Source organism: Daphnia pulicaria, chromosome 5, assembly GCF_021234035.1.
Source record: "Daphnia pulicaria isolate SC F1-1A chromosome 5, SC_F0-13Bv2, whole genome shotgun sequence".
NCBI lineage: Eukaryota > Metazoa > Arthropoda > Branchiopoda > Diplostraca > Daphniidae > Daphnia > Daphnia pulicaria.
Genome location: NC_060917.1, coordinates 4,326,882 through 4,354,799, shown reverse-complemented (window position 1 = coordinate 4,354,799; position 27,918 = coordinate 4,326,882). Strand labels below are relative to the sequence as shown.

The 27,918-nt window shown below is 39.4% G+C and overlaps 2 protein-coding genes and 1 long non-coding RNA gene across 5 annotated transcripts; 1 reads left to right on the top strand and 2 right to left on the bottom strand.

Moving 5' to 3' along the window:
* Positions 1–43: 43 nt before the first annotated feature.
* Positions 44–1,605, bottom strand: LOC124341554. 2 transcript variants are annotated; one of them, XR_006918461.1, is made up of 5 exons: positions 1,504–1,605; positions 1,296–1,440; positions 1,084–1,217; positions 806–1,014; positions 44–98 (listed from the first exon to the last, which is right to left on the bottom strand). It is a non-coding gene; the product is annotated as an uncharacterized LOC124341554 (long non-coding RNA). The 2 variants fall into 2 exon arrangements; XR_006918460.1 differs by having other exon boundaries at positions 1,090–1,217.
* Positions 1,606–1,984: 379 nt separating this feature from the next.
* LOC124341294 (GILT-like protein 1) lies at positions 1,985–3,546 on the bottom strand. The gene is made up of 5 exons (XM_046794341.1): positions 3,224–3,546; positions 2,984–3,139; positions 2,747–2,920; positions 2,470–2,679; positions 1,985–2,385 (listed from the first exon to the last, which is right to left on the bottom strand). The coding sequence occupies exons 1-5, from the start codon at positions 3,362–3,364 to the stop codon at positions 2,359–2,361; spliced, it is 708 nt and encodes a 235-aa protein (XP_046650297.1). The 5' UTR covers positions 3,365–3,546; the 3' UTR covers positions 1,985–2,358.
* A 1,136-nt stretch (positions 3,547–4,682) lies between these two features.
* Positions 4,683–20,168, top strand: LOC124340999 (homeobox protein aristaless-like). Of its 2 annotated transcripts, none has more exons than XM_046793864.1 (5): positions 4,683–5,067; positions 16,743–17,256; positions 17,607–17,652; positions 18,515–19,201; positions 19,391–20,168. In XM_046793864.1, exons 1-5 carry the CDS (start codon positions 4,878–4,880, stop codon positions 19,667–19,669), a joined length of 1,716 nt encoding a protein of 571 aa, XP_046649820.1. In that variant the 5' UTR covers positions 4,683–4,877; the 3' UTR covers positions 19,670–20,168. The 2 variants fall into 2 exon arrangements, with proteins under 2 accessions (XP_046649820.1, XP_046649822.1); XM_046793866.1 differs by lacking the exon at positions 4,683–5,067 and adding an exon at positions 15,515–15,819.
* Positions 20,169–27,918: the final 7,750 nt, after the last annotated feature.

Sequence of the window (27,918 nt, the reverse complement as noted above, 5' to 3'; positions counted from 1 at the left end):
CAAAAAAAAATATTACCAACGATGATGATCCGCGCTGACATTTTGGAGATACCGGCGAAATTTTGGAGTCCATCTTCTCGACGTCTCCTCTGCATGATCTGAATAAAGACAAAACAATTCTTATTAAGTAACATGCTAATAAAAGTTACAAATAATACAAATAGGTTCATTTATTTGGTTATTTTGCTCAAAACTTTAAAGCCGCACTATTAATTACTTAAAATTTAGCTTTCAATATTAAGAACTGTACACAGAACAGAGTTAACTTGCTAGTTTTAAGAAAATTTTCCGGAACTACACCGGAAGTAGGCGATAGCGCCTTAACCATTAAGCTGTCGTCAAATTAAACCACATATTCGTGATCTCCATGAAATTTGGGGTCGATTAAGTGTGATATAAACGAAATCCAAAATTTGGCCAAAATCGAGAATTTTCCTGAACTCAGGATAATTCTCGAAACCGGAAGTACGCGTACGTACAAATAAAAACATGAAATTTACCACAAATTTGACGAGGATCACGAATATGTGGTTCTTTTGTGCGCGTAATATTTACTTAACTACTGACTGAAATGAGAAAACCGGAAGAAGAAAAAAAAATTCATTATTAAAAATCTAACAAGTGAGCTTTGTTGGTGGAATAGTTATTGTCAGTTATCACTGAAAAAAGAAACGTCTAAGTAACACCTCGTTTCCGCGCAAGAAAGGCCTGATTTATAAATTATTATAAAGACTGATAGACACAGAGCTTAACGCAAGTGGATTATTAGTAGATAATCTACGAAATTAAGTCAATTGTCGGTTACCTGGGCATAATCCTGTGGCTAGTGACTGCAGGTGTGTCCAACTTCTCAGTCAGTAACTCGGAGTAGCATGGTAAAAGGTGATAATGATGTTTAGCTTTATCATTTGGGTGACACATTCAGTAAGGCATTTGACTTTCATCAAGCAGATCTGGTAAATGTACAAGCGCAAGGCAAGACTTCACACTGTTGTTGTCACTGAAACTGGAACTCTAAGTAACAATGGGATAAAGAAAATTATCTACATTATTTACAAATTTACACAAATTTATCTTTGAAACCTCTACCTATCTCTCAGCTGGGTTGCCTTCTAAATGGATGTAGAAGTGGTCGTAATAACAAACATGCAGTCACAGGTTACACTATCAAAATGGCAAGATTCGGAAAAGATCCTATGGTCCATGAGCAAGAATACCTAGGTTGTATGAAAATATGATTTATAACAGTCTTAATGCTTCATTTTTCTGGTGTGGTAGTAGTAATGGGAAAATACCTCATCTCGGCACATTTTTCTAGTTGCACTAGTTGGCTTCAAATAAGAGTTTCAGGCTTTTGACAGCATAAGGAATTAAGGATCCCCAATGGATGGAAAGCGACTGAGCACTATGTCAACTTGTTGGAATGACTTGACAGACTTTCTATAATTTGAAGAAATGGATGTAATATACAAAAATAAGGAAACTAGGTCAAGATAAACCTACACAAACGAAGTTCAATTCAGTATTCGGATTCACAGAAAAATAAGTATATAATTGCGACAATAGCAACAATTTGTTTCGCCATGTTTCACGAAGCAGGCTGTACTTCATGCAGTGCAGACGTGCAGTGCAGGCGTGTAGGCCATGACTTCATGACAAAATCAATTGAAGTCAGTGGCATCTAGCGGTCAGTAAAGAACCAGTACCAAGAACAGCTTTCGGCTCGGAATTTGACAGCTTCGTCTGCCCCTATTTTACACAATGTGACATGACTCGAATAAGTAATAAGAAACACCTGGATGGTATCTCGGCTAGTTGGAACAAATTAATAGGATTTTTACTACCTCCCTTGGCGCTGCTTAGCTTCTAGCTTTACTTCCGAAGAAAAGACCACAAGTCGAGTTCGAGTACAACAATTTTACATTTTAGGGAGGTCATTTGGTTTGGCGTTCCAATGTATTCAATAATTTAAAAATAATTGTAAAACATTCGAAATAGAAAATGTATTTTCCTGTACAAATTTACAATTTTTTGTTTGTGTATTAATATATAAATGATAATACGACAAGAATAAACAGAAAACAGAAATTTCAACTTTCTAATGACATTTTGGATTATCGTATTAATCAACTACGATCCCTCGCAAGCTGAAAAAATGTAACGAATGCCCTTAAAAATGAACTCTTTGCATAAAAAGAAAATACGAGCAATCGTGGTTATTGTGCGATGGCGTTTTTAGATATTCCAGAATTGTCGCAGATACCGATATTTGATCAATTAAGATAGAAAATACCGTTTACTTAGAAATATTTTTAGAAACTGCAAGGGAACGCAATTACTCAAGTCGATGTTGCATGCTTACAAACAAGGAGGTGGTTTGTCTCCCTAAAATTAAAATAGAGTAAAATGCAAAAGAAAAGAAAAAATTTACTTTAAGAATTTTTATAACACACTATACTTGCAACTTACTGAATACTTGGAGCAAACTTCTTTAAGGAGATCTTTCAAAATATCCTTTTGATGTCCTTGATTTTTATCAAGAACGACTGTGGGAATGAATGTTACAGATGGACTCAAGTTGTGAGTTTCCTCTCCATAACCTTTCAATAACTCACTCCCCTCCATGCTGATTGAACATTTCTGAATTTCATCCCAATTTGCATTGACTTCAAGTGCACACTGTAGACAACATAAAAATAATAAATTTTAATAATGAACACAAGAAACCAAGAATTTAAATTATTACACTTTCTGCTACAGATTGAGGGTTCCTAATATTATTGATGAGGCAAGATGCAAAATTAAGTTGTTTTGATCGATTTGAGATATATTTGATCCCACAGGCATGTATCTTGTTGCCTTGGCATTCTAGTTCACGATGTTGGCAAGTGAAAAAAATTCCTGTTGCATTCTCAATAGTCTGAAATAGTTTAAATCTGAAATAATAAAAATTATTAATCTAAGAAATAACAGCTTGTATTACCTTTGCTTTTCCATAAGGAATCAATCTGAAATCAATAATTTCAGGTATTTTTTCAATGGTAGGGATAAGCTGATGCTTGATAAAATATTTACTATCTGGACACATAGACTCGTAGTATACTTCGATGAAAACATGGTCATCTTTTAACTCATGTTCCTGAAAATTATTTAGAATCACACACAAAAATCTTTTTAATTAGATAAACATCAGACACTACAGTAATGCATGATGAATAGTCACCTCTTTGACCAGATAAGAGTTCTCCGAAATCACAGAAATCATTCTCCAAAGACCAAAAATAGCAAGACAAAATAACATACCACGAATGATAAAGTAAATCACTCGGCGTTGCGCCATGTTTTTAGGTCTGGTATCCTGCATTTACAGTGAATGAAAAGTTGAACACCGTATGCAAACGCACACGTATGTCATCTGTCGTAATCGAATTAATTACAGTTGGACAAAGCTCCTGCTGCAATGAAAACAAGTTTATTCAGTATCATACGACCATGGTTTGGGCCGGTTTGGGATATTTTTCGTTTTTTGACACTTGTCTCTGACAGCTGTTCAGAGATAGAAAAGTGACATCTACAAATAGAATAGTGAAGCTAATGAAACGCCATCTATGAGTAGCAGTAAAAAATGATATTCGTCCGTTTGCTCGTTTGTCGATTCGTTCGGTTCATAATTAGGTTCATGAACGAAGGCAGTAGTTATACAGGACGTATACACATCAATGGATGGGCACAAAAGGAATCTTGTGGCACAGAGTGCGCCTTTACCATTAGGCTATGAGTACAACAGTGCATTCAACCAATTTAGAATAATATTCCATTATCACTCTCAATTAACTAACGAACTGTCGACGATAACGGGAGTACGCCAAATAAAAACATTGTCTCAGTTCTTCCTCTTTTTAAAATCACCCCGCAAAATGAATCTGGAAGTTAAGCTAAAAAACAGATCCATTGGATACTCCCACATGACGACCAGGACGTTAACACACAAAAAATCATAACTTTTGGTGGAAGTTTTCCTTCTCTCAGTGAGTTGGTTTCCTTTTGCTTTCTTTGGATCCGCGTTTTGACACTTTTGAAATTTTGTGGCCAGTATTTGAACCTCACGTTTGTTTAGTCTACAATCCTGCAAATTTCATACCTATTGGTTTTATTAGCCTGGGATGGCCAATCGACTTTCAAACTTAACTCGCGACAAATTTGAGTAATTCCTTTTATCCTAATTCCGCAAAGATGTGGCCGAAGACATCTACCAAGCAAGCAGTAAGACCACAATTTGGTCGTGTTGACTTTTAATTATGGTGTAATGCGATTTGGAATCTTGTCACTAAATATTTGTACAACTAGTCAGGGACAAACGAATAATCGATTAAAAATTTTCCTTTTCAAATTTGATTAGGCCAGTTACCTTTTACCTATTAGGCTATTATTACAGCTACACTGTTTTCTGATTCTAACATTTTTAATCGTGAAAAAGAACAAGTTTTGCTATAGTTTGCCGGATATAAATTCTTTGAAGCTAAAGACTGCGATTGGTTATGCAGCTAACCTATAGGGCTCCACAAGAAGGCGGGATCTTATGGAGCTCCGCCCAACTATCTATTTTGTTTTTTCGTTCAGATAAGCGTAAACTTGATGACTTGTTATTGCCAAGGAAACAAGACCCCAGTTCTCTCTTTGACGTTGGTAGCCGAGTCACACACTTTTGATGCAAGTTACATTTTTGTTCTTTCCATCGTTTTTTTCCATCTTAGCGGTGATTCCAATCGTTTTCTTAATACCGAAAGCCACAAATCTATTTTTATTTCTGTTTACTTTCATTTACTGCTGTGGAAAGTTGAACAATTGTGACGCAATTTTGCCACGTCGTTGAAACAATGGATCTTACAACTCATCGCCCTGACATGTCTAGCGTGGTTCATCATTCTGGGGACAACTTTTGTATTACAAGTGGAAACTATGTTTCTCCAAATGTCGCCAACGCTCCCGGTCCTCGGGCAGCCAAATCCGTTTTTTCTATCCGCAGCATTGTTGAAGAAAGTAAAAATGGAATTTCTTCATCATCCGGTAAGTCAAAAGTTCGGAAATGTTTCAAACCGTATCGGATGGCGGAATTCGACTTAAGATTAGAATTAGTCTTGCTTTTGGGGTTTATTCTTAAGTGAATGATACAGAATTGCGGCATTTTAGATTGCATCACAAGCACGCCTAAAATTATACATTCTGGCCTGAATACTATACTTATCATTGCGACAATTCATAATTCTAACTGTATTTACTGTTTTACGCCAAATTTCGAATACTGTTTTATCCAGACTGCGAAGTCAATGCAAAGAACAATTAGTTTATAGGCCTATCAATTCGGCGGGATGGCTGCGCGCGTGGAGTATTTTTCTATTAAAGCAAGTTCCTGCAAAAACATACAGGAGACAGATTTGGGAATTAATAAACATTCTTTTTATTCACGGACCAATAAAGATTAAATTACTTACTACTAACTGCGAAAGGGGTCTTCATGTAGAATCGGCGTCGGTAAATCCAACCCGCTCACATGTCCAACCAACCACCAATCCAACCCGTTCACTTCCTACAGTATTCGATCGAATATTTGCACAAAAAACAATCAACGTGCTTTCTCGAGCCTGAGAAGCAAAGTAATCTAGGGATTTAAATAAGAATTTTGATAGGCTGCTGTTAAGGTGAAAAATAGAAATCCTATGTTTGATTATGGTATATGATGGATACTTGCGTTCGATTGATTTCTCTTTTATTTATTTTCCCACCTGATTCTTTATACCAACACTTGTTATTTATACAATGGCGATATTTATAGTGGTGAATGTGCGCTTTCATAGCTTTTCAATTATTCTTAGTGTTATAACAGAAATGTGCGTTGCTAACATGCGGCAACACATTTGTCAAAATCTCTCACTGAAAAAAACTGTTTGTTTCTACTCAACCGAATGTATACAGGCATCATAAGTTGTGAGGCTATACTTTTCTTTAACTGCTTCTTAAACTTTTAGCAGAGAGCCGACACATTTTAGGCTGGTAGGAAAATCTCCTCAGAAACCTGGTGTTGATTTACTTATCATGTATGCAACAAACTTGATAGCAAAAAGAAATTCTTTTTAATCATAAGAATAAGACATTATTTTAAAGCAACAAAACAATAGCCAAGTCAAAGCCGATTTAAGCTTCTGTTCAATATCAAAGAGTACATTCTCAAAAGGGCATTCTACAATCAACTTTATCTTTATTTTACAATCGTCTATAAATGTATAAGCGATTGCGTCGGAATACATTTATCGGTGTTGACCAGTATGCCTATTATAGCCTATACGATACGATGTGCCCCCTAAATACGCAATATTTTGATCGCCGCGAGGATACATTCACCTAATAGGCCGGACTATCAGCCAAACAAAGGACTATTACTTGAAATCACCTTTTCCAAAAATAGACACTTATATAGCTACTAGTGCTACCACTGCTACTCTTGTTCAGAAATATTTCGACAAATTACAGGAAGGAAACCATAATTTTTTATTCCAAACGTCCGCAGCTACTTAGCGTATTCTCTATCTACAGCAGAAAGTATTTAGACAAATCAATAAATCGTTCAGTTTTCGTTTGTCCAAATTATGAAGTACACAAGTCCAGCACATCGCTCTGTGTGGTGAAGCAATGAACAATATCCGCTTGTTGGGGGCGGTGTATAGGCTTTTATTTGTGATAAAAAGAAACTGACCACAGTTTATCGTCCGGAACAAAGTAATAGTAAAAAGATAGGTTACACCACTCCTTATATATTCCCTTGAAAAGATCACCGTAGCAAATAGCAAGTGATGAGGTAAAGATGGCTTTAAACCACAAAACATATCATATTTGACGTTGGTGAAGTTGTTAGTACTTATATATATACTTTCTTCTTCTTCTTTTTTTTGTTCCATCCTTATTTCTTTGACGGAGCTTATAGTATGTTGGTTTCTCATGAGAGAAAAGACCAATCATCGTCTGGCATCTTAATAACAATCCTCGCGTCACATTGCCCCAACTGTTCCTAATAGTTCAATAAACAAGGCATGGAACCCACCTTTTTCCTGCTCTAATAACCCGCCCACGTTACCACCCACCAACTCGACTTTTGCTATCGGTCATGCCATCCGTAGTTGTAACATGTTAGACATTCAAGTAGCCTACCCCTCCGTCCGTGGCTGTTGTTAAAACTATGGCGAGGGGCCACACAGGGGTGTCTCATGCGATCTGCTCATACACTTTTTGTTTTGTTTTTTCTTTTCTTTTTTGTATATAATGATGGCTCTGGAGCGATAGCCGTTTTTTTGGCTGTAATACATTTAATAGATGTACGCCTTTTTTACTTAAAGTTTTTGTTGAATGGTTGACTCCTATTAAGAGTGGACTCGGAAAATGACGCCATACCTGACGGCATCAGCCAATTCTACCGATTAATTTTGGCTAATTTCTTTTTCTTTGATCCAAATTGGTCGAAAAATTGTATAGTGTCATTAAATAAGAAGTGGACATTTTTATTTATACAAGACAGCTTTTATGGAAAATTCAGCGAGTGTAATAATGGAACCTCTTAATGGCAAAATTAACCTAGCATATTGATTCAGTTGAAAAATGCTATCAAAACGTATTCCGATAATTGGGAGCCCATTATGGAAACCAGATGAGTAGAGACATTACGCTAGCTCACGAATTGAATTTGTGCTAGAGATTCCTGCTGGCCACCCGATACGCAATCACGTTATAAAACTTTGAGAAAGGGGGGAGGATGAGGGCATGTACGATCCCGTCTTTTTAATGGTAGAATAGAAAGAAAAAAAATAAGCTAAAGCAATGACTCTTCTAAATCAAATAGATAAACTTCCTCGATCCATTTGAGTGATGAACTCCTCACCCATCTGAAAATGAGCGCCGAGGATCTATGCGTATAGCCACAGAGGAAAACTTATAGAGCCTTGAGGTAAAAAAAACAAGCGGAGGAATCTAACGCAGGAGCCGATAGTCGAAATGATGGGTGGTCTATTACCATCAAAATCAAAGAAAATATACGACAGGTTTCTGTCAGTGCCATGACCGATGCATAAAAATCATCTTGGAATTTTTCCCCCTGTTTCTTTTTTTCATATCAGCATTTCAAAATAATAGGTTTAGTTTTTCCCTTTAACCCTCCAGCCTGCTCCCTGTTGTACACCCACTGTTTTACCTTAGCCCCCCCCCCTTCTTCTATAGACTTATATGTATACAGTCTATACGTCTGCCGATAACATGTCTTGGAATCACACAAAATAAAGCCCAAGTTTGTATATCATCAGGACTCTTTTTTGTTCCTCTCTTGGTGATATTATACTAATCAACTTCTCTTCAAAATGTCAAACCTTTGTTAATCGTTTCAAGGTAGGCGGGTATACGGTAGTGAATTATATCGCTCTATCGCATTATTGGGGTCTGATGACCAAGCAATTGTCTCTGTCGGTCTATATCACTGCGTGGAATGATTCACCAGATTGAATGTATCAAAGTTTGGTAACCCCATTCAAATTTTTAGTAAACCCATCAAAAATTCATAATAACCACATTTTGAAAATGTGACGGCACGTAGGGCAATTGTGATCCATGCATGAAGATAGGCAATTAAATTTTACATGTCAGTGGTGGTCTCGCGGGAACCCATGAATAAGTTGAAAGAATATTACTGTTGAAATAGTTTCTTTAAAAATAAAAAAATAAAACAGGTCGTGAGTCGGTTTGAATTGATGACGAAAGTCAGTCTCCATGGCGATTGCATTCAGTTACGGTGCTGTCGGCATTTATGCATTTGGCTGACTCATTGCGAGTTGAACTGTTAGCTAGCCATTAAGCTTCGGTCGTTTCGGAAGCCAAAGCAGCAGGCGACTTTTTGCCTGTTGGCTACTCACCAGGGAGGCCAATGAATCACTGCTGCTCAAGAAAAAGAGCCTCACCCTTGGATATAAGTTGTTATACATATCTCGTCAATTGTTTGGCTTCTACAGTTTAATTTTCCAAGATCGGTACATGAGCCTGACCTCTTCAAACCAAATTAGACTTTTTGAAATTCCACCGTGTTACATGTCGTCAGGTTTTTGTTTGTTTTTAGAGCGTCTAACTATACCCAGGCTCAGCGATTGGTTTTTGATCTACGACCGGCCTCGTTCAATGCTCTTGTATGGAGATACAGAGTGAAGTGTGAGGGCTACAGAAGTCTCGACTCTAGTCGTCAGCGGATGTGGCGAAGGGATTCTTAAAACAGACAAAAAAAAGCTGGCGGGTAAAACAATAGACCAGGGGTGCTTATTATGTATTCTGGGTAGTTATGAACGAGCGGTAGACAAAGTCCCTGCTAATTAGCTGATTTCTTTATATGTGAGCAATTAACGGCCGGACGTTTACGTTTTATGTTTCTACGGTTCAGCAGAGCCACTCGCAAGTTCCATTCCATATTCTATTTACATTTCTCTTCATTTTTTGTTTTTTTGTTTTCCCGGTTAATTGGTGGGGGAGCGAGGAAGTTTGTGTGCCGACTCAGAAAAATGAACGGTACCGCGCTTGGCAGTCGACTCATTCATCGTCGACGTTGGGCCCATTAAAAGGGAGTTAATTTCAGCGGAGTTAGCCGTCAAAACTGTCACACAATGATGATTTGTTGGCAGCTCTTTTTTCTTTTCTTTTCTATACACCTCAAACAGCCCAACAACCCAAAACTCAAATGAGATCCTGGCATGAAACAGCGCCTGATACATAACAGTGACATCGAGGGAAGACTCTCTCCTCTCTTCCTATTATACTATAGTCAATACAATTGATTTTCTCTAGTAACAAACGCCTTTGATGAATTTATTTCCAAGGCATAGTAGGTAAATTATTATTCATTGGAGAACGGGCGTTGGTTGCCTTGTCGATGCGCGTACCTTTTTTCTAATGAAACTGATGAAAATTTCATTCATGGATTCAGATTTTTATCTCCAACGTGTCGGCTCGTTAACTCCCTCAAAGGATTGTTGCCGCTTGGGCCCAACTAGCATAACATAGGATAGGAAAGCTGAATATATTTGGGCATCGATAGGATCTAAAGAGCGCACTTTCAGAAGCCTATTTCAGTCAGATCAAATTTAACCACCGCTGACGAAGCATTGCATTATTATGTAGGCTACACTCAAATGAAGAAAGCTTCTATTATTAAATCCCTTAGTAAAAAAAGCATTCGGGTTTTATTAAAAAATCTAATTTATTACATTTTTCTACAATGCAGGCATATACTCAATTATTTTCATTCACTACAAATTAAATAACCTTTTTTTTTTGTTAACCCCTTTTTGTATAATTTATCAATTAAAACCACCCCGGATGTCCAGCGGATGCTGCTTTGTAAATCTATTATATTTTGATTTAATTTACTATATAGCCGTCGGAAAAAGAAACCTACACTGTTGCCCAATCCTGGCGTACTTTTCAACTTCCACTTTGATTTCGATGAACAACCCCTTAGGCCTGTCTTGTAGTTCTCGGTACCTGATTATTATACCTGTCGTAATATTCTCCTTAAAAAGCACAAATTATAAGAGAATTCTTATCGAAGGAGGCCGCTATCAGACGCATACACGAAAAACAAGTTTTTATAAGAACAAATATTGAATAATATCCCTTATTATAATAGTTTTTATCCCCTCACATCAAAATCTGTCATCGTACATTTGTCCTTGATTGTTTTGTTTTTTTGCCGGTTATCACGTCACTTATTCTTTTACCGAACTTGACATATTTCCAAGCGGCAGATCAGTAGGCAATGAAGGCAGAGTCAAACCAGCGCGCTAATCACAGTATATCACTAAACACGACGGGATGATTATTACGAATGAAGGGTTATAACGGGCTAACGGGGGGCGTCTACCCTTTCGGTCGGAATTTTCCTTCCTCCACGATTCACTAATCAACATTCTCCTACGGAAAACAAGATAACTAACGTCTAGTAGAACGACTTGATTTGGCCAAACGTATATAACGACCCATCTAAATCCAATCTTTTATATTTCTCTCCAAGGTTAGCCTTACTCTTTGAGTTATCCTTACATAGACGATTAAACTAAAGTGCTGGCGGGTATTCTTCGCGATTCAAACCGATGAGCCGTAATGATTCGAAACTTTTAGAAGCTTACGAATACTACATCGACTCATAATTACAATAACACACCCATCGACTGCAAACATGCGCAAGTCAAACATATAATTTGTTGGCTTGTATTCCCCAGTTATACACGTTTATAACTGATTTGCAACGTCAAAATGTGTATTCATTACCATCTTATACGTGAAGATGCTTTTTTAAAATGGCATCTTTTCCTTTTTATTATAAGAAAAAAAGCTATTTTGGAAACTCAGATTAACTGGCGGCAGTTATTCCAGTCATTGCTCCAAGGCACAATTTAACTTTAATTTATTTTTTACAAACAAGGGTTTCTGCTTTATGAAGATGCCCCATATCTAACTAATGTGTACAATTGTTGATATATGCTGTTGTCATTACTAAATTTCCTTGAAAAAGTGTTAACTGACATGAATAGTGAATATGGGCTGCAGAGGGAAAGCGAGCTGTATAGACTGGAATATATATCTACACACAACGGAAAAAGGGCCGAATAGCTTGCTTGCATTCGAAAAAAGCTGTAGGAAATAATAACCGACTAATTACCCTATTGACATGGAAAGGGCTAGGCACAGCACGCACTAAACGCAGCAGTCATATTTTCCATTGAAACCCAGCATTTAGCCTTTCTCTCTTTAGAAGAAGAAGAAAAAAAAACAACTCTGAATTATACCTATAGGTCGATGATTTTTTCCAACTCTTATGGGGAGGACGAGAAGAGAGGAAAGAAAAGAAATGGGGAGGAGCCCGCCATGAAGTAGCTCTCTGGACACACGGGGGAACCGGGGCCAAATGGCGAGACTAATATCCCTCGCGGCGTGATTCCTCTCCAAGAAGACTACCTCCGAGAGACGGGCGAGCCCAGCACAAGACCTTTCTTGTGTTTGTGTTATTGTGGGCCAACAAAAGTTATGACTTTTCTTCTCTCCTTTAGTCCATCCCTTAAGTAAGCTATTTTTAACCGGCAATTATGAAACATGTGGCGAGTGGTGGAAATTCTTTCAATCACTGCCAAATATCATGCTAAGTATTAGTGGTGGGTTTATACCACGTCGCCAATGGAACGACCACTAGCCCCCCTTTTCTTTTTTAATAACTATACTTTTCGCTAGTTCTTTGACAGGCGAACATAGTGAAATATCAAATAAAGAGGATAATGGATAAACAGTGGAATTGTTCCTCTTTGATGGGTTCGCACTGCGGAGAAAAGGAAACGGCAAGACATGCCCCGATGGTTATCTTCTTTCTCCAGTCATCTGTGCGCTTTTGAGTATTTACACCTTATGTAAATGGACGGGCAGTTTACTGTTGATACTACAACTCCTGTGTATCCCTCTTTTCCCATGGCCGCTTAGTGAAAATTCTATTATTTTAATCGTGGTTATTCACACCAATTTTATTTACTGTTAGCTTTGTTGTAGAAAGGAATGCATCCGATTTGGCCAGTCTATAAAAAATAATTAAACAGAATTGGTGAAAGAGAATTTCAGCCAAGAGAAGAATTTTCTAGACAAAAGTGAGCGTACAGAAATAAAAGAATGACTGACAATCAATCCGCGTAATAGTATAGGACCTGATGCAGGACAATTCCTTGAAAACGGAACGACAATGGTAAAATTTCATCCGAGAAATACTTGGAATTCACGGCCTTTCTTCCTTTTATTTTTCCCGTGATTTAATGCGCGGTTGCCGGCCGTTTGACTTACTCAACAACTGTGGCTCAATCACCGTTCGACAAGCTTCAAAGCCGCTACTAAAACAACCACAGCTTAACAAAAACATGGTAATATCAATTGAATCAAACGCAGTTGAGCCAGTGAGGCTATTCAAACTGATATTTGGAAAAGGTTTGACCGAAAAGATAGGGAGTTCTCGGTAAAAACTCTATGCGGAACAACCAACAAATACGTACCCTGGAAAAAGAACCATTTTTCGAATATAACCAAACTTGAATGGAAAGAGCCAACAAATAAATCGGGCTTCGTGGACCACAATAGATGTAATCAAGTTAAAGGATTGTACGTCTCGGACCACAAAGAGGCAGATGGACAAAGCACTTCTGTGTTTCGTCCCTAATGCAACAATAATTGCTGAGTAATTGGCTTCAGGTTCTTATTCTAAAGGCAAGAAGATTCCAGGAGGGGCTTTCCCCTGCTTAACTTGCACCTGCTCTTTGAAAAGGCGGTCCTTTTCAACAGCCACAACAACAGAAATCGGAAAACAATCGAACTATTATGTACCTGGGATAGAATGAAAACACGCATTGACTGTCTCGTAAACAGGTGTGCCTAGTAGTGCTGCCTACTGCATTTCTCTTGTTTTTCTTACGAATTTTACGACGGACGTTTGGCAAGACTTAGAGGAATTCCTGGGAAAAAAGATTAAGAAATAACAGAAGCCGTTGAGTACTTTTTTCCCAGCATTTTATGCATATCAAAAGCAAAACTCATCAGCAAATGACACAAAGGCGATTCTCTCTAAGCGGATTAATGCACCACTTGAAAACAATTAAAATAAAGGTGACAAACACAATGTTTTGTCGCGATTAAGAAACGTTATAACTAAAAACACAGGGCCTGATGATTTCCAACCAGGAAGTGCTGGTGTGGCGGCAAGACCCTATTGGTGAAAAAAAATTCCTCAAGTTGCACTTTGTTTCAAGTGTTTCAAGTTCAAAATTTCTGAATTTGATTCACAGACAAAGTTGCGAGGTACAAAAACAGGCCTGATTTGCAGTGGTTCTTCACGTGAGCTATTTAACAAATCCTGACTGAGAAAACAAAAAGGGCAACAAAACAGTTTCAGCCAACTGGATGGCCCAGGAATAATCGTACTCCGTATCTCCGCAACGATTTAAAATCAACGCCACCAAATTTTCATAACAGGAAGAATTTAGATGAATTTGTCCTACCTTTAAGCCTGGGAAATCCACAGCCAGGCATCCACAAGTGCTCCATCCACAGGAAAGTTAATTCCACCAGGAGGGATAGGTAAAAGGGAGTCCTCGTGAATACACCCACACTCGCATGGGCGTACACGAGGACATTTAGGGAATGGGGAATGGAAGAGATCCTTAACTCGGTCGACAAGCTGGAAGTTTCTCCAATTAAATGAGATGCTGTTTATCTAAATAAAAAATTTCAGCAATGAGTTACGAAAAAATATTTAGAGAAACAATAACAAGCAAGGAAGGAATAGTTGAAAATAAGACAGTAATAAACATATACCCTAATTGTTAATGAACAGGATAACTGAAGGTTCCTATGTAATACGCTGCATTTATGCAGACCATGCATCATTGAAAAATCTGCAGGTTTATGAATGCAGGTTAATAAAAGTAACGAAAATTATTACCTAAGTGATGATACTGTGATTGTTGCCGAAGGTAGAGGGTCATCAGTCAAATCATATGACTGGAGGTCCAGCACAAGCAAAACTTTGCTGTTATGATGGCTGGCTAAGGCCTCAAACCTGCACATAGGAAAAGGTTACACGGTTACACATAGTGGAAACAAACTGCCATGCATTAACACGGAGATAAATAATGCTCTAAGTCAAGAAGTAACAATTCACAAACTTGTTTAAAAGTTTAACTCTTCTATTTTAGCTCTAAGCCATCCCATTTTTATTCTGAGTATTTACCTGCCAATCAGCATGGGGTGGAGAGCATATGGAAAGCTGCGACGCCAAAGTTTGCATGACGACTACCACATTTTTGTAATTTTATTTTCGTGCATTCACGTTCAAAAAAGTGATTGCTTCGTTTGTTATCAAATCACAGTAACGAAAATGAAAGCAGACAAGACTAATCGAATAATTAGCAATACTTAAGATATCGATTAGAATTTATTACAAATCGACCTCCCCCCCTTAGCCAAGAGGGAATAATTTAATTGATCTTTGAAAATAGGCCTGCATTAAGCATTTTCAATTGGCTAAGTAATCAAGTAGGAAATGGTTGCAATGACCTTCAGTTCCATTTTGTCACCATTTTGGTTGTTTTGTCGCACGACAATTTAGTCCTTTCCCGCAATAATAATGGAGGAAGCATTTCTTTGTCTCTTCGACAATTGACAGTTCTAGTTTCGTTCCCATTTTTTCGTGCCCATGCCTTGGCAAAAAACATTCCAGAAATCCCCCAAACGCTTGAATATATCCAATTAAGGATATTTTGCATTGAAACTAAAAAAAAAAGTTTCCACCTACCTGTTAATTATTCAGAAAAGAATTCGTCGGATTTCCGTTTGGTTTGTAAAAAGGGGGTTTAACTTTGACGTTGTAACTCTGTAAAGTGATGTATAGTGCCAACCTCACTCCTCCGAGCTCACACAGCCAATGAACAGTCACGAAGCCCAAGTTAAGCTCCGCCCGTTCGTCTGCATGCGGTTATCTCGACAACCGAGAACCTTTCCGAAGCTTTCAGGTGGGCTTCAGTACGTCTTGGTATCTCGGCATCGTCAGATAGGCATTTTCTCAACAAGTTTTCCAAAGTTGAAACAAAAAGTTTTCCTCTTTTCAACCGTGAACGGTCCAGATTTTTACTGTGGCTCTTGTGGCAACCATTTCTCAAGTGGCAGCACATTTGTCCTTTTATTTTGGCTAATTTCACATCATCCACTCGTTAACAGGTATTTAGATCGAAGGCTAATTAGCATAAATGGTATATTTTGTTTGTAGAAAAAATTAATGGTTAGTTAATATCTCATAATGGCGGGCCTATTCTACGATATCGTGAAATTTCTAAAAATTAATTGTTAAGAAAATTAAATGTTGCAAAAACGTGGTATGGAGAGATAGTAAAGTTGCTGATTAGTATCACCACGTGCTTTTGCAGTATTGCAGTTTGTGCGTTCGTCGTTACTTTTGACGTGAGAAGAAAGTTGGCAAAAAAAACAGTAACTCTAATAAAATTTCATGGTCTTTATTAGCCGGTAATTCAAGGCAAACGAAAGTAGGTCGTGGCACGGTGAAAGGAAAATAAAAATAGACGAGTGATTTATTGCTGTACAAATGTGTTAAGTTGTTTTTAGCCGGAAAAAAAGCTTCTTGCGTCGGGCGGCGGTGCCATCTCATCTGCTGCAACGATATCCGAAAGAGCTAAGCAGAAAGGTTAAAGCGCCCATCAAAAGTGGCCCATCAGTCCGTCACCTATCAGCATGTCGCCTTGAATGGATGTGGCGCCACCACAGATATTGATTCCCTCATAGCCTCACATTAATCTTCCACTGCCGACCCGTTACTTAATGTTTCTCTTTCTTAGGCACTGCGTGATTAGACGATTGCTATATACATTTACACTCTTTCATTTGTACAAATCTTCTTTTGAATGTCCATCTAATCCAAATCGTAAAAAGAATAAGAAGGCTTGCGGGCCAGGGTTCCATTCTGTTATGCTCTATTATTTTTATAACTAGCAATCAGTTGATAGTTATTTTCTCTGCTGTAATTATGGTGATGCTAGTGATTGTCGTAATAACAAGTCGTTGGCGAAACAACGGTAGATAATCTTTTATGTCTTTCCTTAATTTGGTATTTCTTTGTTAAATCACAGGTCTGAGTGACGAAGGTAGCGACCGAGCATTCCTAGCAAGTTCATCAAGAAACATGGGCATTTATGACAAGTCGGGACCCAGCTCCATGGAAGAAACGGCTGTTCGGGCTGAATCAGTTCCCGATTTTCGGTTGCGCGAGGACATGTCGGGAGTATCGGGATTGGGCGGGAAAGCCCATCACCCTTCGACCAGCTACAACCGGATGCACCAATCTCTGCAAACGGACGAATCGAGGAGCAGCGGCGGCAAGCGACACGTTTCTTCCGACAGAATCAGTGACGATTTGAACAGCACTGCCTCGAATGAGGACATGAACGACGCCGATCATGAATCCCGCAAGGGAGGATTGGGCAACGGTGACGTTGATGGCGATGCGGCCAGTGATGGAGATCATCCCGACGAGTTCACGCCTAAGCGTAAGCAGAGGCGCTATCGAACCACTTTTACCAGTTATCAGTTGGAGGAACTTGAAAAGGCGTTTTCTCGCACACATTATCCTGACGTATTCACGAGGTATGCATAGATTTTATTACTGTCTAACTCATGTTGAAATGGCCACTAGCATAAAAAAGGGGGGAATTCGAATCGAAAAATGATGTCCACCTCTGGGCAAATGACACAACCCTAAATTGTTTATTTTTTTTATTACACAACACCTGGTTCTCGGACTTTGTCGAAGTCGGTTGATGGCAACCCTTCGTGCGTCCCTGATAATTCTATTTTAAATAACTAAGAAAATTTCGATGATTTGGCTTTTGACGGACAAAGTGGCAATCATCTCACGTCCCATTAGCGAAATTATTACTTTGCCGAAAATTTTTAAAAAGGGTTAAAAATAATAACTTGTGTATTTTATTTTTCAGGGAAGAACTGGCGATGAAGATTGGACTCACCGAAGCTAGAATTCAGGTAAGAAAAGCCTGTTCTTTTTTAGCGTTTTTGTGATTTTATCTGTATGTATCCATCACCATTTCTGCTATCCTTAGTGTATAATGGACTTTCAAGTCGATGTTTCCGTTATGTACGCTTGCTTTCTCGGTATGACATGCAGCTGTTGTATCGCAGACGATACGGGTTTCGTTTTTTTGTTTTATGATCATCTGATTTTGTTTTCGGTGCTAAGACAATAACGACGGAAAAGGGGGGAAACAAATGTTGGCTCAATAGCCTAGCAGCTAGGCTCTTGGAATGCTCTTTGCCCGTGGGTTTATTCGTCGCAATCTGTCTAATAATTGGTCCAGCATGATCAGCAACTTTTTCCGGTTTTATCAAAGGCGCGGTTTAAAACACAGCGCGGTCATGGTTAGAGTGATTTTGTTTTTAGGACCAATTTGTTCACTCTAAAGGAGAAGAGGGAGTAATCAAATAGAGAAGATAAATAGAATATCTCTTGCATTAGCCTCCCATATAGAATCGAATTTTTCTTTTTAACGAACGAGAGTCAGACAGTCAAAGCAATTTTCGATTGCTCCTAAACTTTGGGGGCGGTTAAGTCGTGAGGTCCCTACAGTGTTGTGATCTAATCCCATTACGACTGTAAAATAGTTGATTGTTTCCCCCCTTTTTTTTTTTTTGTTTTTGTTTTTGTAATAATACGCCGCACGCAGGTGCACTTGACGGCTGTCATTCTGTAGATTTTCCGCATTTGTGGACTTGTCGCTTTAGGCGGCAGGTTTTCCCCCAACAACATGTCCGGCATTAATTAAATAAATTTTGCTGGTTACTGTCATTTAGAAAGTAACTTGAGTGCAATTATTTTGATTTTTAATAGGTTTGGTTTCAAAACCGTCGTGCCAAGTGGAGGAAACAGGAGAAAGTGGGTCCGCAGGGTCATCCATACAGCCCATATGGTGGAGCCGGCGGAGGTGCTGGCGGAACTGGAGGAACGACTGGAATGCCAACTTTGCATAATCACCACCATTCTCATCAATTAAACAGCGGTGGATCCGGTTCAAATGGAGCTGGAGGTTCTATGCCTCTTCCGGTCTCACTTGGTGGACCTCATCCGTTTCCAGTTCACTTGGGATCCAACCACGGGCTTCCGTACATGCCCCGCAAATCTTTGGACTTTTTGACTCGTCTACCCAGTTTACCTAGCTCGCCAATGGTGCACGGCCTTCCAGTGAGCATGGCCGGCCTGCACGGCCTCTCGGGACTCCCGCCCGGATACCTGTCACCCGGCATCGGTTCACCATTTTTCGGATCTGCACTTCACGGTTACCGCAACCCACTCGTACCTTCCGTATATAGCCAGCCAAACCCCTCAGTGGCCGCTCACTCGTTTCAAGCTCTGTTGGCTTCGCTTTCCAATCAGCGGCCCAAACTTGCCAGCGAATTGTGTCCGAACGACTATCAATCACTGCTCTGTAGACTGTCAACACTCCATCAGTCAACATCTCCAACTGGTTTGACATCCTTGGCTTCGCCACCGTCTCACCACCCGGTTTCTCTCCAGCAGGTACGAAATGCTTTACTTGAATTTGCGCGTGGGAAATTCAAACAATTTTTGAAACATTCTAATTGATATCACATGTGATAGTTGATAAGCATATATGATTGCCAGCGACATGCTGCTGCTGCTGGACTGGTCTTTTGACTGGTCGCAACTTATCACTCTAGCTGATCAAGCTATTACTTCTTTTTATAGCCACAGGCTGGGCAGCCAGGTGGGGCACCTTCTGTTAGTCCTTCGAGCGTTCCCGCCGGTACCGGGACCAGCCCTCCTATTCCTCAAAGTATCAGCGCTGCTTGTGACAACAGCAACAGTGGCGCTGGTAATGGAGAATTGCCGCCAGCAGCGAGTTCTCCATTAGGTGGTGAGCTGGATCGCAGGGCCTCCAGTATAGCCGCCTTACGTCTGAAAGCCCGGGAGCACGAACTCCGCATTGAGATGATGCGGAAGAACGGGACTGACTTGCTGAGTTGAAGATTGGACCGTTGTGTGTTTGCTGGGATTCGGGTTTTGACACGTACCGAGTTGGCATTTGCCTAAAGCCATTTGCTCACCACTGCATTTCTCTCTTTTACTATATCATCTTTCAATTAAAAGTATTTTCTTTTTTCAATTGGCTCAACCATAATAATATCCATGCTTATTTGTTTGTTTTCCTCAATCGGATGTACTTTCGTTCAAATGTCGTTCTTTTTTTTTCCTCTTCATTGGAATTTTGACTTTCTTGTATTTCTGTTTCTCTTATTGTACAGTGGAAATCTCGCTTTGTCCTTTTTTTTTTAATTTCGTATTCTTTTACGAGTTATTAATGGTTGATCCTTTTTTATATAAATAGTAAAACCACAAATAGATTGCGCAGTGCTTTTTTCCCTACTCTTCTCGAAGTTCTCTGATGTCTCGTTTCCTGCTCCCCCCACTCATGTTCCTTTCATTTGATAAACGTTTTCAATACATTTTCGAAGCGAAGGGTAAATGGCCACTTTGTTGATTAGCTGATTACCGATTACAACAAATGTCTGTTGCTACTCTTAAGGGAAGTATATCCGACTAGTATCGACACGGTGTCACCGCCTTTTCGGTTGCCGGTCGTAGCTGCTGGGCCGCGCGCGCTAGAGCCGCTAGAGTGACGCAAAAGGGGTTTGTGTCCGTTGGAATCCGCATCAAGAGTTTGCTGCTGGCATTGATTTTTCCGTGATAGATCCGTCTAGCGGTCTAGGCGTCAGCCCACACAACATTAAGAATTAAGCTTTTATTTCTATTTTTATTTATGTCTTTGTGTGTCTGCGTGTGTGTGTTGGTTTTTGCTGACAAGTATAATCGAGTTGTATTTTATGCATCCTGGTCGTCGCCGTTCGATTATTTGAACGAGGAAATGCAATTATGAAATAACAAGGATGAGAACTCGGCGCGCAGAGATCTGATATAGATGGGAAGAAGAAGAAGAAGACCTGAGTGAGGAGGAGACTGAGTGAAAAAGTACTACGGCGCTGTGGCCGAGTCTAAGAGTGTTTGTCTGCATGAAATAAGGCGCAGATGCATGCACTTGTCGGCAAGGATTTGTCTGTTGATGCTGAGCCAAGTCCGGTTTCGGTCGTTTCACCTTATCAAAGTCTGGGATTATATGGAAGCGGCGCCATTGCCATCTCTTTGCCTTCATCCTCCATTTCTTCTTCTTCTTCTCGTCTATCTTTTTTCGGGTTTCTTTTCTTTCTTCTTTTCGCCTTTTTTTTCTCTTTTGGGGGCTCTTTATATTTATTATATTCACTCGCTCTTTCTTTCTCTCTTGCTATTCTCTTTCGAACCCACCGTTTTGTTCTCGGCTTGTTATTCATTATTTCGATTTCTATCCTAGTTATTGCATAACAGTACACAACTGGTAGTCGGATTTTCGCTTTAATTCAGTGCGACAGTTTCCAAAGAGTTTAGTGATTACAGCAAACACAAGTAATACGCTAATTTTGGCATTAACTGACTTTCCCACGAGAAAGAATTTGGCCGCAGTGCAGCATTGCAACATGTGTGTGAGCTAAGTCTATGAATCTATGAACAATTAATTAGTTGCGCTTTTAATTGCGGACCGGTTTTTATTTCTGGCTGTGTGATTGTGTTGTTGTTGTTGTTTTCAGCTTTGGTGGTTGAGTGATTGTCTAATTTTACGTCTGCTAAATGGAAACGCTGAAGGTTTTTTTTCTTTCTACCGGTATATTCATTATGCAAAATAAATTCATGAAATTATTCGAGGGGTGTACTTTTTTTGTTTTGTTTTTTTGTTATCAGCCAATTGGCATTCTCCAAGTGACGCAAGCCTAATATACATTCTAATAGATATTAGAGAGAACTCTTTGAGATTTTTTCTCGTCTCGAACCGAAAAGTTCAGGTTTCATTACTGGCACACTGGTTTGTTGTGATATGCGATACCAGGGTTTGTTCCCTCGCAATTCGCTCACAGCATGTGGTCGAATTTTTTTTTCAGGTCGAGTTTTTTGTGTTTTTTTTTTCTCCCCTCTTATTTTTCCCTTTTATTTTTTGACTAGAAATCTTTGCTTCAATCATCTCGTTCCCTTTAGTCAAGTCAGTCGGAAAGCTCTCTCTTTTCATTATAGCGATTGCCGCTCGCTTTGTCACTCCACGGGGAGGCCACATCAAGTGTTCTTCAAGAGATTTTGACTTTATAGCTTATATATACTGTACCCTAGCTAGCTCTTTTGCTCTATGTCCGTCGAGTTATAATGCTCTCGGCCGCGATCCTGACCGCACCAGTCAAACTCGTGTTTTCTAGTTATAATTTTGTTTCCAAACAAGTAAGCAACTCGACTAAGTGTCATTACGTAAAAGAATTAGGATTTGAGAGCTGTCTGCTGGCGGTAAAACCTGTTGTTGTTTCTTCGCCGTATACAATTCCAATTTGGGAATATGAAAGAATTTCGGGTTTGACGACGACGACGACGCAATGCGTTTCTCATGGATTACTCGTTTCGATAGATGCGATAGATGCGCCAGCAGTTGGGGAAATAGTGTCGTGATAATAGAATGTAGCGCTCGTGAAGAATTAATAAGTAACGCTCGTGAGGAATTATTAAATCAAAAGACGTTCCATGTTTTTAACCCCGAAAAAAAATCTTTATTGTGCGCTAGCTCATAGCGAGGTGCATTTAGACAAAAACATGTTTAACACAATATGACGTCCATCTTCTTTTTTCCCCATTTTTCGCATTAAAATAATTATAAATCGTGGCGTTGCTGCCGCCAGAAGGTACATCTTATTAGAGTCGAAACGACCGTGCAAGAGAGAAAAAGATCAAACCGAGATAAGAAAATAAAAAAATAAAAAATGATGATGAAATGAACCCGCTTTCAACATAGTACAGCATACAAACCTCTGTAGAGAGCTCGAGTGTTAGCTCGGAATGTAGCCTACCACCAAGTTTCTGTGAATGTTTCATTTTTTCCGAGTTGATTGATTGTTAATTTGACCAGCACAGCGCAATCCACAACCCATTGCTAGGGATGGGTTGTATATAATTGGAAATTTCGATTCGGGAGAAAGGTAAAAAGAGAGCGAAGGCAGGTTCAAAAACAGATGAGGATAGAAAAGGATGAAAGGGAGGGGGAATAAGAATTAAGGGGCGAAAGGAGATTGCTATAGAGAGTAGGCTAGTAATTCAAGTCATTTCTCCAGGCCGTTCTTTCGGATTTTTACCTGAGCTTCTTTATTAACTAACCAAGTAAAAAAAAAGGGAAAAACGAGTGCATAGAGAGGCTGTAGTAATATAGGGCACGTGTTCCAAAGTGATGAACGATCAGTGTTGACGGTTTCTGTTCATTGGCTTAAATTGCATGCCTCGACTGAGGTACGCGATTAGAACATCTTTCACCTTTAGAATTTTTTTCGTGGCATTTCCCCTTATTGTTTATACCTTTTTAAGTGTGAGATTAATAAGATGAGCATTTGGAAAATGTGGTAATTGGTGAAACAGTTCAGCAATTTTTTTTAACTCTCACCTGCGTTGTATTAAATCAGTATTAAAAGAATATAAGAACATAGACAAAGAAAAAGTTTTTCCTCTATTATTATTTTTAAAAAATAAGCTTTCTGATTCTTTTTACTTATAAATTACAGACTCCATTTAAGGTCCATTTTGGTAATCACAAGTTGCCTTATTATACTGGCTCCGCGTCCAGCCCTTATCAATAAAATAACACTTTAGAGCTTTCCTCTCTAGCGCATAATAATAACTAATAATAAGTGGGCTAAACAAATTTAGCGGATGTATCAGCATATTGTCATCCAGGAATCAAACAGTACATGCTTCTCGAGTATGTGGCCTTATCTACTTCATTACCTTCACTTTCGGCTATCACACGCCAGATAGAGAGTGCTTAGCTTTTGAATTCCAAGCCTTCTAGGCGCCATTAGAATGTCTCATCCGCTTGAGTGATTCTGAGAGCTTTACCTATAACAAAAGACACGAGTTTGATAGACAAAATCCATTGCTTACAAATAGCAACTTGTGGTTGTTTTTCCCCCCCTCAACCGGCGCTTAGAAACCCGTGCTACACCGGCATTATAGAACACCGATATCTTTGATCGGCAGCAGCAGCAGCAGCCATCGACGCTCAAATAATTTTCAGTCGAGTGGAAGCTAATCGAAGTTCACTCTAATTCACTCAAAGCCTAAAACTGATTAAAGAATGCCAGCCCATTTCGAAAATGGCTCCCGAAAGCCGACGGAAACCAAAACACGCACAACAAAAACAAATAAATAAAATATAAGTAAATAATAAAACAAAAATACAGAAAAACCCTGGCGCAAGGCCTGTGGTCTTCCATGTAAAAATGAAAAAAGCAAAGGGGGGGAGAAACCACATTGCAGCTGTAACGAAACAGACTGTAGCAGCATAACCGTTGTGTAGCTTGCTATGATTACTACTTAGGATATGACTTATTAGAACAGCTATTATTCCCCATTGTACTACCGAGCTAATTGCTGTCGTCAACGTAACCTATAAGCCAACCAGAAATAAGGCATTCCGTGATTGGCAGCAATATGACTTCTGTTAGGCGCATTTTTTTGAAAAATGCAGCTGATGATGGCCGAGGTCTATAAAAAGCTAGGCATGTATAAAGAAAACTGAGGCATTTAGACGAATCATTAACAATTGTGTGTAGTGAGCTATATAGTCTAGGCGATTGTTATTCTTAAGCGGCGCTGCTCGTAATTGGTAGAATCAATGGAAACTAAGATTTTTTTTTTCTTTACTGCGCAATTTGAAAAAGAAGAAAAAAATAAACTTTTTGTTGTTTTACTCTGCTTTCTTTCTATAGTATATATTGTTGAAACGCATGCGTATATAGCCAGGACGAAATTATTATTTTTCCAAAAGACAATTACGTCGTTTAAAACAGCAGTTCGTCTATTTATTGTTCTACTGCAAATTATAACGGAATGCCAGCTCAGGGCTAGCTAACACATGGGTGGCAACACAATTTGGTAGTAGTGGTTTAAAGCAAGTGAAAGTATTATTTAGTTAACCAACGCACCAGCGCATTACGTCAGCAGGCCACTGCTGCGGCCGGTGTTGCACGACTCGTAAACTATCTATTTAGTTGCTTTAATGCCATCACAAACTGTTTCGTAATAATATTCTTAACGAGTTCACTCACAGTGCGATAGTAATTCTTTAGGACTGCTGTAGGATAGTGCGCTAGGTCAAGCCATGCTATATAATTCAATAAGATATATACTTAATCCTTTTTTTTCTCTCTCTCCCCCCCACTTAACTGCGGGCTAATAATGTCTTTTGGTACCTAAAATCGTTTCAGAAAGTTACGACGTAATTATTATACTGCTGTGGAGAGTCTAAAGTAAATTTCGTTTGTCCTACCTTTATTTCTTTTCATCTGTTGCTCTGGATGGGCTCTTTTCTTTACAAATGAAGACAATTTCGTGGTTGGTTTTTTTCTTTTTTTTTAATAAAAGAGAAGAAAAACAAGAATTTGTTTTACAAGCCTATTTGAATTTCTGGGAAGTCTCGGAATCAATCAGTAAAAGGGGAAAGTCCATAGCCTTCGCCTAGAGCTGGAAAAATATCTCAATTTTTCGAATTGTTTCCAGCAGCAACAGCCAATAAAGTCGGAGTGGTGCTGGCCAGCTACTACTATATAGACGAGGGAGCTAGCCTGTGAATATAACACCTGATGCAAACATCCCTATTCATGTTCATTAAGGTCTCGTGTTTGGGAAGGGTCGAGAATAGAATCTCAACGCATGACGACTCGCATGAGACTCACTCGAGAGCAACTCGAAAAGAAAAGCACAGTAGGAAGAAATAAGGAAGGCGTGGAATGGGAACCAGCACGGATGGTAATCTGCCGTGCAATCTCCTCTGACAGACCTGATTATTCCACTAGATAAAGCGTTTGCCTGATGCGGAGGTGATGTTGGAATATGGTAAGATGGCCTCTCTTCGTATATATATACATCCTGCAATCTTCATCCATCTTGCTTGGGCTCCTATCCAAGACTTGCCACCCAACTACTGAACCAATCACACAGGCGTTTGTCTGCTGGGCCTTACTGTGAAGCCCTCAGCCCCCACACACCGCATGAATAACCACTTCCAACATAATATTCAGTGGGCTTATAGTATACATCTACGTGTGTGCTGTGTGTGTGTATATACCAAGAGCCTCGAGTTCAATAATACGAAATAATTACGAACAAAAGATGGAGATTGCGTTTGGCTGTGGCTCAAGCATTATTATAAAATATGACTGGTGGTCTCGGAATGAGGAGAGACTACCAGATTACATGTGTTAAATCCAGCTGGCTACCCGTACCATGTCGATCCATCATAAATCATAAACTCGTATTTTTTTCCAGCCTTTTTCTTTCTCTTGTGTTTTGTGTGTGTGTACCTTGGCCAGGTTGATTATCAGCAAAAACCAGTGAATGTAAGGTGACATCTAGCCTCTACCCTCTCTCTTATAGTGGATGTAATACAACAACACGCACTGCATATGTAATTATTCCATTACACACGTCATTATTAGATAAGTTAGCAGATGGCCAATCAAGGAATTTCCAAATAAATCTTACTCTGCATCTGGCGTTTATCTATATCCTGCTAGATTAATAATTAAGAAAATGTCTTTACGAAATAAAAAAAGAGAAGCTCGGGTCTATTTTTACAAATGCGCAGGTTATAATGCAAAATATACATTTATGTATGGGTCGTTTTGTAAATCCGTGTACACTATATGCAGAAAGAAGAGAGCGTGGGACTGTGGCGCGGTGGGAGCCCATCATCAGCCCACCTTATTTGCGTACACACATATATTATTGCCGCCTATATTGGTTTATAGGATGGCCCATCTCTCCTTTGCCTTCTCTCTAAAGGCCCGCAGCAGCAGCAACAGAGAAGATGAGGCCTAGTTCATATTTCAAAAGCCGTTTTCCAGGAGTGAACTGCTGTGGTGAGTGAAGAGGCGAACTGTGACCTTGCTGAGCGTTCCCTTCTCCTATCCACGAAATGAATAATTCATTTGCAATAAATATCCAATCAGCTGAAGCGTTTCTAGTTTATTATTTATGGGAAGTTGTTTTATTTTTTCCGGGTCAAGACACAAATGAAAACACAAAGAAAGAAACTAAAATAAACCCCAAATGCCTTATTCCTCTATAGCCTTTCACGATCTCTACCATAGCAGCGTGTAAGGTAGAGAGACAGAGAGGCTTTCGTGCAAGACAAGTTGAAAGAAAAATCACAAATTGATTCAGAAAAGAGAAATACGAAAAGGGAAAACGAGTCACGCACCCCGAAAAAAAAACCCAAATGCAGAGGAATGTTTATTTGAAACTGAAATGGGTAAACGGAGAGAAATGAAAAAATAAAAAAATAAAAATGATTGGATCAATCCATCGTGTGGTACCTGGCAGTTGCTAACAAAGCGTTCAGTCTGTTAGTGTGTCAGCACTGCTTAAGGGGAGGGACATGAGCAGTCATGAAATAAATTGAAACTGTCCATCAGCCTAATGAAATAGACAGCACAGCAACCGGCCTACACATAAACAGACGAAGAACTCCCTCTAACTTCTTCTCTCCCCTCATCTTCATCTATCCTCACTTCTTTTTCTTTCCGTTTCTTATCTCTCTACCTGCCGCGGTTGGTGGTAGCTGCGGTCGCTGCTACTTTATACACTAGACACAACGTTTAGCTCCCTCTCAGCTGAGAGCTGACCCTCCTCGAGCTCAACCATCTAGCTAGGGTTCCCCTTTTTAGATTATTTCTCTTCTGCAGGCAGCAGCAGCAGCAGCAGCAGCAGTACAAAACAGTTTGAATTTGAATTAGAAGATTATGCATGCAGACATGCTCCCACAGTTTCTTTTTTCTTGTTGTTGTGGCTGCTCAGAAATGGATGGAGAGCCCCGGAGAAGAGAAGGCTGAGAGAGTCAATTTTCTCGAAATCCATGCATGTGATGCCGTATCGCCTGCTTTTTCTCGGGGTTTTTCTTCCTTTCTTCCAAACAATCGAAATGGTCGACAGCTAGTTCAAAGTTCGAGCTACTGCCAGCGTAATCCTTCAGGAGCCCGATGAGATCGCGGGTGTGATGGATGTGTCAGATGCAAGTAGCTGCATCTCGTATAGCCCACACATCCGTCTCACTCCTCATCCACAGATGCCCGGTAATCTGTCGACCAAGAATTGTATATAATAGC